Raw genomic sequence first — 12,870 nt, forward strand, 5'->3', positions numbered from 1 at the left:
TTGGAAAGTGTTTTGAGTACGGATACAGATGATTTCGTCCTCTTTTGTATGGGTTAGTGAACCCAAGGTATTTGGGTAACTGCTCAATCCATAGTTGGAAAGGAATTGAAAAGATTACGCACAGTTCGGTAAGGTAACGTACGAGGTTGCTTAGAAACAACTAGGAACTACGTTGCAGCAAATTCTTGCTAATGGGACCATTATAAATCACATTCTCTTCAAAGTTCAATATCGCTGTGTCATAGAAACACGCTTCGCATTTATGTGTGACCAATTTTGACTAACGGTACCTTCATTAGGGCAGGATTGTTTTTTTCACCGTTAATTTGTCAAAGGCAAACCCTCCGTGATGCCTTCGTCGGGGGTCGACCACGAGGGTCCGAAACTGCATTCTCATCGAAACCATGTCGATATCCATTAGTGATCGGCCCCTATGGTCGTAATGACGCAGAAACTCTTTAATACTGGATTTTTCTTCGACAATACTGGGTTGTTGGAGCAAAAAAGGACAATGTCTTTGTATAACGCACGTAAAATACGCCTTTTTGCTTTTAAAAGCAGAGAATAATCCCTTATTGACCCGTGAGCTTATCATGAGTATTCAATTTGAAATGTAATCATCAACTGCCAAGGTATCAAATTGACTTTTCTCAAATACAAAGGCAGATAAAGCATAGTTCATATAGAATTGGTACGCACTAGAAGATTGTTATTTTTTTAAGTTAATAAAATAAGAAAGTTATGAATGGTGAATTTTACATAGTAATGTATTTAGCTTTCAAATATGTATAAATTAAAAAAAAATCTCTGTTATGTTAATAATTACGAACTGTTTTCATAATGGACCCCCGTCATTTTCTGCACAACACTTTTGTCGACATTTTTGGCGTGTTGATTTCTTGTAGATCGCAATGAATTGATACCCTGGACAATTTGACTAGACTTATTTAATTTTATTTCATGATTGCCCAATAGTATTTGATAGATTGAAATTGGGGACGATTCGAAGGATTCATCTCGCGGGGTATGTATTTGGCCTGATTATTAGCATACCATGCCAAAACTTTTTTTGAGTAGTGGCAGCTGGCTAAATCTGGCCAACATTTCACAGGACCGTTATGGGATCTAATAAATGCCAATACTCATTTCTCTAAGCACTCTTTAATATAAAGGTCCGACTTCATTGTTGACTATGTTATAAAACTTTTCGTCTTACAGCCGCAATTATGAATTCCTTGCCATATCATATGTTTTTTTGCGAACTTGTCAAGTTTCACGAACTTATATTTTTCGGGTAAATGACCTCTATTATTGGCCATATAAAACTTCGAACCGAGTAGTTGATTAAAATCGAGTTTTACATACGTCTTGTCGTCCAACTACAAGCAACCTTCGAATTCTGTCAATACTGGGTCGTACAATAGTCGAGCTAGTGTTTTAGCTTGTCGGATCTGTTTAACAGTCCGATTTGGCTGTTTTATTGCTCGATAGCTCTTATAGCCACCTCTGAGGTGAATCATCTTTATATTTCTAGAAGTTTCTTTGATTTTTTGGGATAAATCGTAATTAGACCGTCCTGAATTTTGTTTGAGTGACCTTAGGTCTTTTTTCCCAAAATCTTGTTATTTGTACCAGACCTCCGATTAGTTTGTGTTTTCCTGTCAGCTGATAGAGTCTCCTTGTAACGTTTTATGACCCCATAAATACTAGCTTTTAACATCTTAAGCGACTTAGCTGTCTTTGTCCAGGATCGATAAGAATTTTCGAAGTATTTGTGCACAATCAATCTCCTGTTCTCAATTTTCATGGTCGAAAACTTTAAAATGCAAAAAGCTAGGAAAAAAATATTTTGACAATTAATACTTTGAAGGTTGGTGATTGAACTGTAATTGTCAATTTTTTTCCCGCCATGGAATTATTATTTTTTAAACATTGCTAATTATGTGCCAATTCTATATGAACTATGCTTTATATAATAGAAAGAAAACAATTGAGAAAAGGTAATCTTAAAAAAGTCTCAGTTAAAGAGGTAAAATACACTCGGTATCTCGATTATAGAGCTAATTATGACGATTAACTACACTCAGAAGTTTATCTAAATGTTTAGAGGGAATTATGACGAAAAAACCGAAAGAACTCTCACACACAAATACAAATTCAATAAAATTATACACGCTTAGTTGGTAATCAGAAACCAATTTTTCTAATTCAGTCATCGTTGGCGATCACCGATCAGAAAATATCAACATCGGACCAGCCACAATGCATGGGACAGACATTTTTCTTATTTCGGTGTCGGATCCATAGTTAAATGTGATCGCCATCAATTACTCAATAGAAAAAATATACCTAATCACCGGTCAAATTTCATGGTGTAGAGGTTTGTTTTGTCTCAGGAAGCGCTGGTGGCCTAGCGGTAAGAGCGTGCGACTTGCAATCCGGAGGTCGCGGGTTCAAACCGCGGCTCGTACCAATGAGTTTTTCGGAACTTATGTACGAAATATCATTCGATATTTACCAGTCGCTTTTCGGTGAAGGAAAACATCGTGAGGAAACCGGACTAATCCCAACAAGGCCTAGTTAGTTTACCCTCTGGGTTGGAAGGTCAGATGGCAGTCGCTTTCGTAAAAACTAGTGCCTACGCCAAATCTTGGGATTAGTTGTCAAGCGGACCCCAGGCTCCCATGAGCCGTGGCAAAATGCCGGGACAACGCGAGGAAGAAGAAGAGAGGTTTGTTTTGTCTCACTAACAGACACAATTCAGTGCTAAAGTCCCAGATATGGAAGTTTCTCACTTTTCCAGGTCCCATCAAACCAAGTTTTACTGTATAATAATGGAGTAATACAATTATTTTTTGAGATTTGTCAGAAAAAAACTTTATTAAATCGTATACAACTGACCTTGGCAAACTGCCCTTTAATTAAAGGCGTGTCGTTGCAATATTGTTTCGAAATTGAATATTCAATAATGGTACCTATTACTTTCAATTTATCTCTTGTTTTTAATAACCTTATTACAGGAACTGGTCTGGTATCCCCTTCGCGGGTTTTGGAGAGGATATTTCGTGAGGCTTTACTTACCAAAGCTCTGTAAAACCTTTTCATTTGGCTTTTTATGTGCTTCATAATACGGGTAAGCAGTTCTCTTTTCGAATGTCGGATACCCGTTCTTAAGCGATAACCTCTTGAAAGGGTATCCCTTATAATTAACGTTTACGCCATTTTCTACTTTCACTTCATAAAAATAGAATCAATATTGCTAATTTATTTTAAAGTGAATGATTAGGTGGTTAGTGCATTGACAGCACAGGTTTCCATTTTTTGAATTAGGAAGCTTTCATTTGTAGCGGCTGCTCTGTCAGGGTAATTAATTCAAAGGGAAAGCAAATCGTTGGGGCTATCTGATAAACGACTAAGCCATATAAATATTTTTTTCTGGGAAGGGGTGGACGTTGTTCCGTTATTCGTGATTCCGTAATTCTAATCATTACACTGTCAATAGTTATGTCATTTCTAGTGACATTACATTGAAATAACTCCAATACTGAAGCAAGGTAAAAAAGGCAAGGTAAGGGAATTTAAACTAATTCATTCCTTGCCGTAATTCCTTCATTCCAATTCCAAACACTATCAGTTAGTAATGTAATTTCTTTAAAGTATGAGCATGAGTAATGACTCATGATAACACACTTCTCGCCAGAGCAAGTACTGCCATCCACCGTTCTTGTACGTCTTCTTGTACACAGTAGGTTCTGGTCTACTCGCGCCAATAATCTGACGTCTCCTGTGCTACCCCCAACAATTTATGTACGCTTTTTGTGTGTGTGTCCAACTCGCACTTGGCCGCTTTTTTATTATTCTGTGTAGATCAGTCAAAATAACTTCCAATGGATAAAAAGAAATTTATCATCGGGTACAATTTGTCGGTGTTTTTACTTTGTTTAATTGGAACGCTGGCAATTAGTATCGGTTTTCGTGGCTCATCCATTACTGAAATAAAGGATGATAGCCTATCGAATGCCCGGATCTACTAAACAATACTAACGATCGGTTATATCTGATGTACGGGTTTTTGTTAATGTTTTAAGCTACAAAGAAGATTATGTGTATGTTTTGTTTTATTATTCTCTTGTAAGTAAAAAAAAAAATGTAAAAGAGCGTTCTATCTTACACCAGTCAGTATAAAAACTTTTATGTTGTACTCCTAAAATTTCCAAGAAAGGAGCTCTTTTTGTGTGTGAATAAATATTTTGCCAAAAATCACTCACCAAACATTATCTAATGCATACGTCGTGAATATTTCGTTGGTACGGTGTAGAAATGTCTCAGCTGTGTACAGCGCCATCTGTCGTGTTATTTGATATGTTAGCAAGAAACTATCTATAGACGCGAAGAAAAGGATTATATTTTATTTTTTCTTAGTATCGCAGCTTTACGTCCCAGTAGTTTGAATTTTCCACACTAAACTCAAAATAACATCATCATTGTAAAAGTCTGTGCAGAGTTAGATTGGTCTGACTATAGTGAACTAAACACGTTTTTCTATATTCGATGTAGGTGTCGGTTCTGTATACTAAAATATCAGAGACAGAGTTAAAAGCGAAATCGTTATTTTTTTAGTACAATAAAATCTAATTATTATGTTTCCATTGCGCAGGGCCGTGCTAGACGAGATGCGTCCCTAGAAGAGCTTCGTCGCCACATCATCCACAGCTACATCCCTCTCGGGAGGCAGTTCATGGTTCTCTTCCCAGAAGGTGGCTTCCTGCATAAGAGGAGAGAAATAAGCCATAGGTAAGTGTTCTCTCTTTCTCCCATGTCTAGAAGAGCTTCGCCACATCGTCAATAGCTACATCCCTCTCGGGAGGCAGTTAATGGATCTATACCTGTATGGTGGCTTCCTGCATAAGAGGAGAGAAATAAGCCAGAGGTACATGTTCTGTCTCTCGTATCTCTAAAAGAGCTTGGTCTCATCGTTAATAGCGATATCCCGCTCAAGAGGCAGTTGATGGTTCTCTACCCTTAAGATGGCTTCCTGCATTAGCGATTTAGCGGAGAAAAATAAGTCAGAGGTCAATGTAATCCCTTATCGGTTTTAATTTTTCACCTTGTTCTTTGTGACAGGTAAAATTTCCAGATTCTACATTTAATCTTTGGAATATACAATTTATTTGTTGATCACTTGATCTGCCACTTACTACTGGGCAATTTTGCTAGCTGTTGTGATACCGTCGAGCTACTCTGATAATAAAGACAGTAACTAACTAATAAAAAACGCAACGAAATTGCTGTATGCTGATTAGAATCTCTTGAAAGCTAACATTCGGCCAGATAATTGTGACTAATACCTCAAAATTTCCAGATTCGCGGATAAGAATAACTTGCCAAAGCTGGAGTACGTTACTCTGCCACGCGCCGGTGCGATGAAGGTCATCATGGAAGAGATCGGACCGCATAGGGAGAACTGCCCCGGCACATCTCAGAACGAAAACAGCAAAAGAGGTAAGATTGATGTTACAAGTTATTTTATTCATATATATGGTAATATATGCATTCCAGGGATCGCGGATGTTAATGGTGCGTTTGGGAGCTATGTTAGTGGTTTTTGTTTATCGTTTCGAATCAATGAAGTTACTGGAGAAAGACCTCAACTTTGCTATTTATATTTTCGGCAACCGTATAATGAATTAAAAAAGCGCTACGATTTTTGAAAAACTTTGCTGGCTGATCTCAGTGCACCTGAAGATAATGATGTGCCACCGTATTTTTCAGAAAACCATTCCACCCGAAACGTACCTCGAGCCGTCGCCGCCACCAGCGCGCATTTAGAATGGGTGCTGGACGTGACCATAGCGTACCCAGACAGAGTGCCACTGCATCTGATTCAGGACGTGGTGTGCGGCATCAGACCCCCCTGCAGCATACGGTTACATTACAGGCTCTATCCAATCACTGAGGTGAGATTTTGTTGTTATTCTGGTTTCCGTACTCTTCCTTTACAACATTCATCAATTGTGACATTAGTAGTGGGCTAATCTTATAAACTGAAATTTATATAATATAGTAAAGAAAAAGTGACCAAGTCCACCGATGGCTGAAGCCGGAAACGAGCCGGCATCTTCACCTTGCGTGCCTAACGTCCTCACAACTAGACCACCCTGGCACGATACCCTTCTCAAATTTGTCCAACTCTAAGGTTGAGCAGTACGTGCTTGCACTTCCTTTACTAATCCTTTACGGGAATAGGTTAGAATAATCTTATCAGAGTGGAATGGCGGTGCGTCGAGTGTCCCCGAAATGATGATCACTCTGTCAAGAGATTTCCTGATGTGAACAGTTCGTATTGTATAGGAATAGCAGAGAGAGTAACTTTACTATGTCTGGCAATGGACATTTTAAGATTATTAAGGTTGTTACAAATTAAAATATGTAAAAACTATGCTTTATAGGTAGAATAAAAATCTAAGGCATAATTTTATACCACTTTATTACCTGTTACCTACCAAAGGCACCGCGATCTAGGTTTCATAGTCGGGGATTGTTATTATCTATTAAGGGGATATTCATAGAAAAACTTTTTTGCTATGACGTATGTCTGGCCGCCACTCTATTATGTTTCGGAGCCACTGACATTCTTTTTTTCTTTAATTCGTAGATACCATCAGACGCAGAAGGTATGACCCAGTGGCTGTACGACAGATTCATAGAAAAGGACAGAATGCTAGAAGAATACTACAGAACCGGTCAGTTCCCGACCACATCTGACACTCAAGTTGTGAGACAAGTCAGACAGGACAATCTGAGGTTTCTCATATTGCACGCTTTCTTCATAGCGTCGACTTACGTACAGTATAAGTTGTTCCATGCTGTGTGGAGTTGGATTTGGTAACACGGGTTACCTCACGATTGATTTGTAGATTTGATTGTTTTTTGTTTAGTGAGCGACTGTGTAGGTTGGGTGAAATTGGATTCATCTTTTTATTCAGTGTAGAACGTTTTTGAGGTCATCCCACACTACATTATTGTTTTACCTGCCAATATAATAAATAAATAATAAAAGGGTCATTCTTCAGCAATCTCATTCCCCTGACCATACCTATTCGCAATTCCCAAGAGATTCCGCTACGCCGTTTTGGCTATAGATAGAACTTGGCACGGGTTACAGTTACCTAAAATGAGACTGCGAATATGTATGGCCAGGGGAATGGGATTTTTGAAGATTGACCCCTTTATATTGGTTAAATTGTACTAAATGTGTAAAATCTAACACAAATCGTACTTCGAATTTGACAGCTAATATTAATTTTGCTGTACAGCTTCTCACATCATTCGAAAACTCTGGTTAACGATAGTTGACGTTTAAGAAATTAGAGACCAATTAAAACTTACGTTATATCAAAATGATATCAGTCAATTCACCTGTACTTGTCAGTACACGTATTGGCGCGAGCGAAACGCACCGGCGACTGACATTTAGATATAATTTTAATGTCACAATGTAAGTTAGAATTGGCTTCTTAGTTACCACAGTATATATGGTACCATACAGCGCCCTCTTAAACTGTCAAACTCAGGGGTACGATTTTTGTGACTTAGCGCATCTCATACAGTCACGTCTATAAATATTGATACGGATAAATTGAAAAAAATATGTATACACGATCTTATTGCCAATATTTTTTGACGTGACTGTACAATCAGTTAACCTTGCACATCCACTTGTCACGATTTTGAGAAAATGTATTGCTAAACATTTATAGTAGTGTCAAATATTTTGTAAAATCACACGTAGATATTGTAGGTAACAAAATGGTGGACCAAATAATAATATTATGCACTGTTCATGACAAGTGGTGTCAGCAAGCTACTGTAGAAATGTGGTAGACAAAGTTTAACTTTAAGAATAAGTTCTTAGTAACTTGGGGTGACTTTGAATTGTGGGGTGGCTATGTTTTTTTTTTTAATTTTATGCAAGATAAACCTACTTTTTTAATATTGCGTCATTTGAATTCCTTTAATTCAAAAACTAAAATGCTCCTTACTATCTTGAAATGAGCGTAAATTAATCTGTTCAAAGATTTTATCTTATTAAATGATTAAATGCAATTAATTGTTAAATAACTTAAAATAATAGTTATCTGTCTGCTATTGTTTTAGTACTTGCTTAATAATATGTAGTAAGTAATAATATTTATAACTTACGACGTGGCATGTTTAGTCAAAATTTAATTCGTAATAAATATTTTTTTCGCAATAAATTGTTACCCTCTTGTTTAGCAATAATATATTTCAAGTATGAATGAAATAAATTCAATTTCACCCAACACAAATAAACATTCAAATTCATGTCAAGACTCCCTGTTACGTGATGTAACAGTACTTATGTTGTACGGACCAAATTAGTGAAATTCAAAACGTCATAAAATCAGTTTAGCTATGTGCATGACAGTGGTGCTGCTTGGCGTCGGTTTCCCTTGGAAATTTGACAGTTGTCATAAACTTCAAACTTGTTAATATATACGGGATGTCATCCGTCAAATTTTGGTGGGACGTAATTCGCACATAGCTAGTAAAATGTCTAAAGTATACATATACTTCAAATTAAATTGATACAGTGAGCTTTTTCAAATTAAAAAAAAGCTAATTCCTTACTTGGATGTTGTACATATGATAATCACACAAGATGTTTTGAAGTAATTTTTATTAATTTCGTGTTTTTTTTTTCTTCTTTTAATAATGCGTTTACGGCTATCGATTGTTATTATGTAACTTAAATTTATCTATAAGAAATAATAATTACATCAGTTTGTTGTGAAATATGATCATGTGAATTTTATTAAAAATTCCTTATTATTTGCTCGGTCAAGTGTGTTATAGAGAGCGTTTCTTAAAACAAGTTTCGACCACAATACAGTTGCCCGATAAACATGATATGACAATCATGTATAAGGTCCCTTTTCTATAAATTAACTCACTTGCTTGACCTTCATATTATTTGAACAATTTATTTAAAATACTTGCGTTGCAATCGCTAGCCGGAAAACGAATAGCAGAAGTACATTTTTAATTTAGCTATTGATTTGAAGACGTATGTTTGAGCGATAATTTTAATTGTTATTTTTTAGCTATACGTCCTTACAACGTTACCTCGAGTAGATCCGTGCCGAGGGCACGTATCACTTTTCTTGGTCACATTTGGACGCTGTCTCTTTTCACCCCGTTATAAAGAGCAAGCGTCATTGTTGGCAGAATAGTGAATGTTAGTTACGTTGATTTAATCAAAGTGTGCTGTGACTTGTCAGTCAGTATGTAAGTTAACTTTTTAGATTAAGACATGCACTACGCTAAACCAAATTATAAGGAGAATTTGTAATAAAATCTTCTATTATTACAAAAGCTATAAAAATTTATTGAGACAATAAACGTAAAAATAGTCCCTTCATATCGTTGAAAGCGGTCTTTCAATTTCAATATTTAATTAGGATTCCCACGCTTGTCCGAACTTTGAGTCTAAAAATCGTAATTTTATACAAAAGGATTCTCGGAGGCGATCATGCCGCGAATTTTTTTATTCAAAAGCTCCGAGCTTGCGTATGTGAGAACTAAATAACGATATATAATTTTTGCGAATTATGAAATCGCAATTTTGTACTATGTTACATTAAGTAATTGTAAGCTAAATTGAAAGTGGAGATATCCATTTAATATATATCATACGTGTTAGTGAATCGCCCCTTTTTATGCTGTTTTCAAGACATATGACAAGATTTTTTTTTAGTTTTTCGTTACTCACAAAATGAGCCAAAATTTATTCTAACAAGGCTCAAATAAAACAGCTAGAACTATTAGTTCAATCACATGAAGCTAGAACTATAACAAAAATACTTAGCAAATATTTTTGTCTTTCAATAAAAAATAGTACACCCAAGGCTCGGAAAACGGTTAAATTTGAAAACCGTTATCGTTACTTGGCGCTAAACCTTTTGATTTTGATTTTAAGGAGATTTTCATAAAGCTCTCACGCGGCAGGCCGTCTCGTCGCTCATCGTATAAACCGGTTTATTTAGGTTACAATAAAGTTCTTAAAACGTTCGCGTTCTTATGAAAGTTCGGAGTAAAACCGAAATAAACCGGTATTTACCGTTATTTTAAAACCGCCGAGCCTTGAGTACACTTGTCTATATTTTTTTAAATGCAACGTTTAAAATGCGATGAGTATAATAATACAGAAAACCTTCATTTTCTTATCAAACGCCGTCCTCGAGAAAAAGTAAGGTTTTTAAACCTATCCATGTCTAAATTAGGTTAGATTACTATAAAAATTAAGAATAACATTATTTGATGTAAGGGTCACTTTTATAATTTAACAATAAAATTTCTTTTTCTCTTAAAAATCAGTTGTTACGCCCGCAGTTAAAATAGAACTAGCAAATAAACTTAAATACATCCTGGAACCACAATACATATAACTTCAAAGAATATTTAACTTATTGCAGAAACAACACCTAACCTGGCCCTAACTGATCTAATAAATACCTTATTATGTATATAAACACCTAATTACATCTGGCGTTTACAGAAGTAATTAGGTTTTTATTCTAAGGATTAAATTTCGAAAAAATATATAATTCAGAGGCGGTGTCATGGTCGCATTTCTATCACTTGTCATGCCATACGTCACTTTCGCACTTACAAACTTGTTAGAACGTGACAGACATGGAGACAGATGATAAAAGCCGACCATATTAGCCCTACTGGTAAACATATGCCAAACATTTTACCGTAAGTGCCTAGGCTTATTATATGGAGGGCTTGTTAAAATTTTAAATGTAACAAAAAAACGTTGTAAATACACTAAATAACTGTTTAAGTACTAAATTCTTTGATGTGTGTAAATGTATAAAATGTCTATCATAATATAATAGTTTTTGAAATGCTGATGTGTACTACTATAATCTTTTTTTTGGCTTTATCTGAAAAAGGCCATTTTCATTTTACAAAAATAACTATCACCTCGCCATCGCCCTACACAGAAATATTCCTTTGAATCTGACTACCTATACATTCAGTTATTCGGAATATAATAATATGAAATATGAAAATCTGAATCATTGTTTCACTTTTGAAAGCTGCTAGAGATTTCACATTATTTTCGCTATGTTTTTATTTCGAGAAAATATACTTGAACAGTGTGGGCTAACGCTAAATTTTAGTTTTTATTTAGCTATTTCACGTTTTTACTTGAAAGTAGTTACATTTGGAAAGGCAGAGTCAAACCAAAACCTTTTACTATGTTAAAGTTAACTCTTGTTTACTTTTCCTTCATTTCAATTGTATATCGTTACCCTGCATATCATAGAAGTATAATTTTTAGTATAAATAGCCGAGGGACGAGCAAAATTTTGAACAGAGCTATAACCGCGAAAATCGAAGTTCGTCAATTGCGGGCATTTTTCTCTGCCACTCTAATTACGTCTTAATCGGAGTAAAAGAGAAAAATCCCCGCAATTTGCGAATTTCGGTTTTCGCGGTAGGCCCCCAGTAGTATATTTTCAGAATTGTTGAGGTAAAATATTACAACCCCCGCAATGGCCATATCTTCCATCGCAAGTTTCGCGCGGCGCGCCATGGCAATTTTTTTCTATGGTCCTGGCCACATTTTAAGAAGATACCAACTGAGCTCTTTCGTTAATCCGAACTAAGCTTCTAAATCTGTTCAAATAAGATTCTAAATTCAGAATGACTGAGAATTGAAAGGCTAATCCAAAAACAGCGAGCTTTCAAAGGAATCTTTCTGAATAAATTTCATTCTAGCACTCTCTTTTTAAATTTTCAACTTGGGTTCAGATTTAATACGCAGTAGATTTTGTATGACTTTCATAAATAAATATTTGTACGGTATCATAGGTAAAATATCGGAAGCAATATAAATAGTTTTCAGACCAAGTTCCTTTGATCCAACACTGTGCCTTTACAAAAAACGGAATGACGGACGAAATATTTACTTAGATACCTACCTCTGTCATATTGTTTTTTCATTATAGTTATATGACTAGTTAAAAACCACCTGCACCTCACTTCTCACGTCACAATTTTTATAATTGTACCTAATCCGTTCCTGCAACGGTATTTCGGTCGCATTTTTGTCACCTGTCACTATGCCTGTCACTTTCGCACTTACATACTTGTTAGAACGAGATAGGCATGGTGACAAATGATAAAGAGCCGACCATCTCAGCCCTTCTGGACGGGCAATAATAAGAAAAGACTTGGATGCTTGAAAATTATTCAATTTGAGACTTTTCGTATATTCAAGGAGTTTGATTTCTGTGCCGCTTCGTTAGTGCCTTGTCACAGTGACAATTATGAAAGCTGCTAGAGATTTCACATTATTTTCGCTTACGGAAGGTGATAAGGAATGGAATCTCCATATACCAAAAAGTGCCATCAAAAAACCTTAAATAGGCGCTACAATTCCTAGAATACTTGAAAAAAAAAATCTAATTGTAGACAGCGCAGTTCACTCCGTCAATAACGCCTAGGTCCTTAGCTACTCTAGCGCTACTCTGGAGAGATTTGGAACTATTATTTATAGCTGACTACTGGACACTTTTGCATAAGTTCTGCCTATGGAGATGTAACACTCCCCCCCCCCCCCCCCTATCACTCTGTCTATCTAAATAAACCCTATTTATCCTACCTAGCTAAATCTAGACTTGCCTAAAATACTAAAATACCTATTTCCTAAAAATTCCAATAAGAAATATTGAAAATTCTAAAACCTTTAAAATACCGCAATTCGTAATTACCTTTACTAATTTAATTAAATAATGTAAATAATCTAACACAATTCTAACTAAATAAGTTAAT

The 12,870-nt window shown here is 35.8% G+C and overlaps 1 protein-coding gene across 1 annotated transcript in view; it reads left to right on the top strand.

The window, feature by feature from the left end:
* The window catches only part of LOC133525575 (acyl-CoA:lysophosphatidylglycerol acyltransferase 1-like), a 246,009-nt gene extending 234,374 nt beyond the window's left edge, over window positions 1-11,635 (top strand). Inside the window, exons 2-5 of the mRNA XM_061861882.1 lie at window positions 4,658-4,794; window positions 5,363-5,502; window positions 5,773-5,957; window positions 6,656-11,635. Of these exons, the coding sequence (XP_061717866.1) occupies window positions 4,658-4,794; window positions 5,363-5,502; window positions 5,773-5,957; window positions 6,656-6,889 (696 nt within the window). The 3' untranslated portion in view covers window positions 6,890-11,635. The remainder of the gene's footprint in view (window positions 1-4,657; window positions 4,795-5,362; window positions 5,503-5,772; window positions 5,958-6,655) is intronic.
* Window positions 11,636-12,870: the final 1,235 nt, after the last annotated feature.

Source organism: Cydia pomonella, chromosome 15 (genome assembly GCF_033807575.1).
Source record: "Cydia pomonella isolate Wapato2018A chromosome 15, ilCydPomo1, whole genome shotgun sequence".
NCBI classification, from domain to species: Eukaryota; Metazoa; Arthropoda; class Insecta; order Lepidoptera; family Tortricidae; genus Cydia; species Cydia pomonella.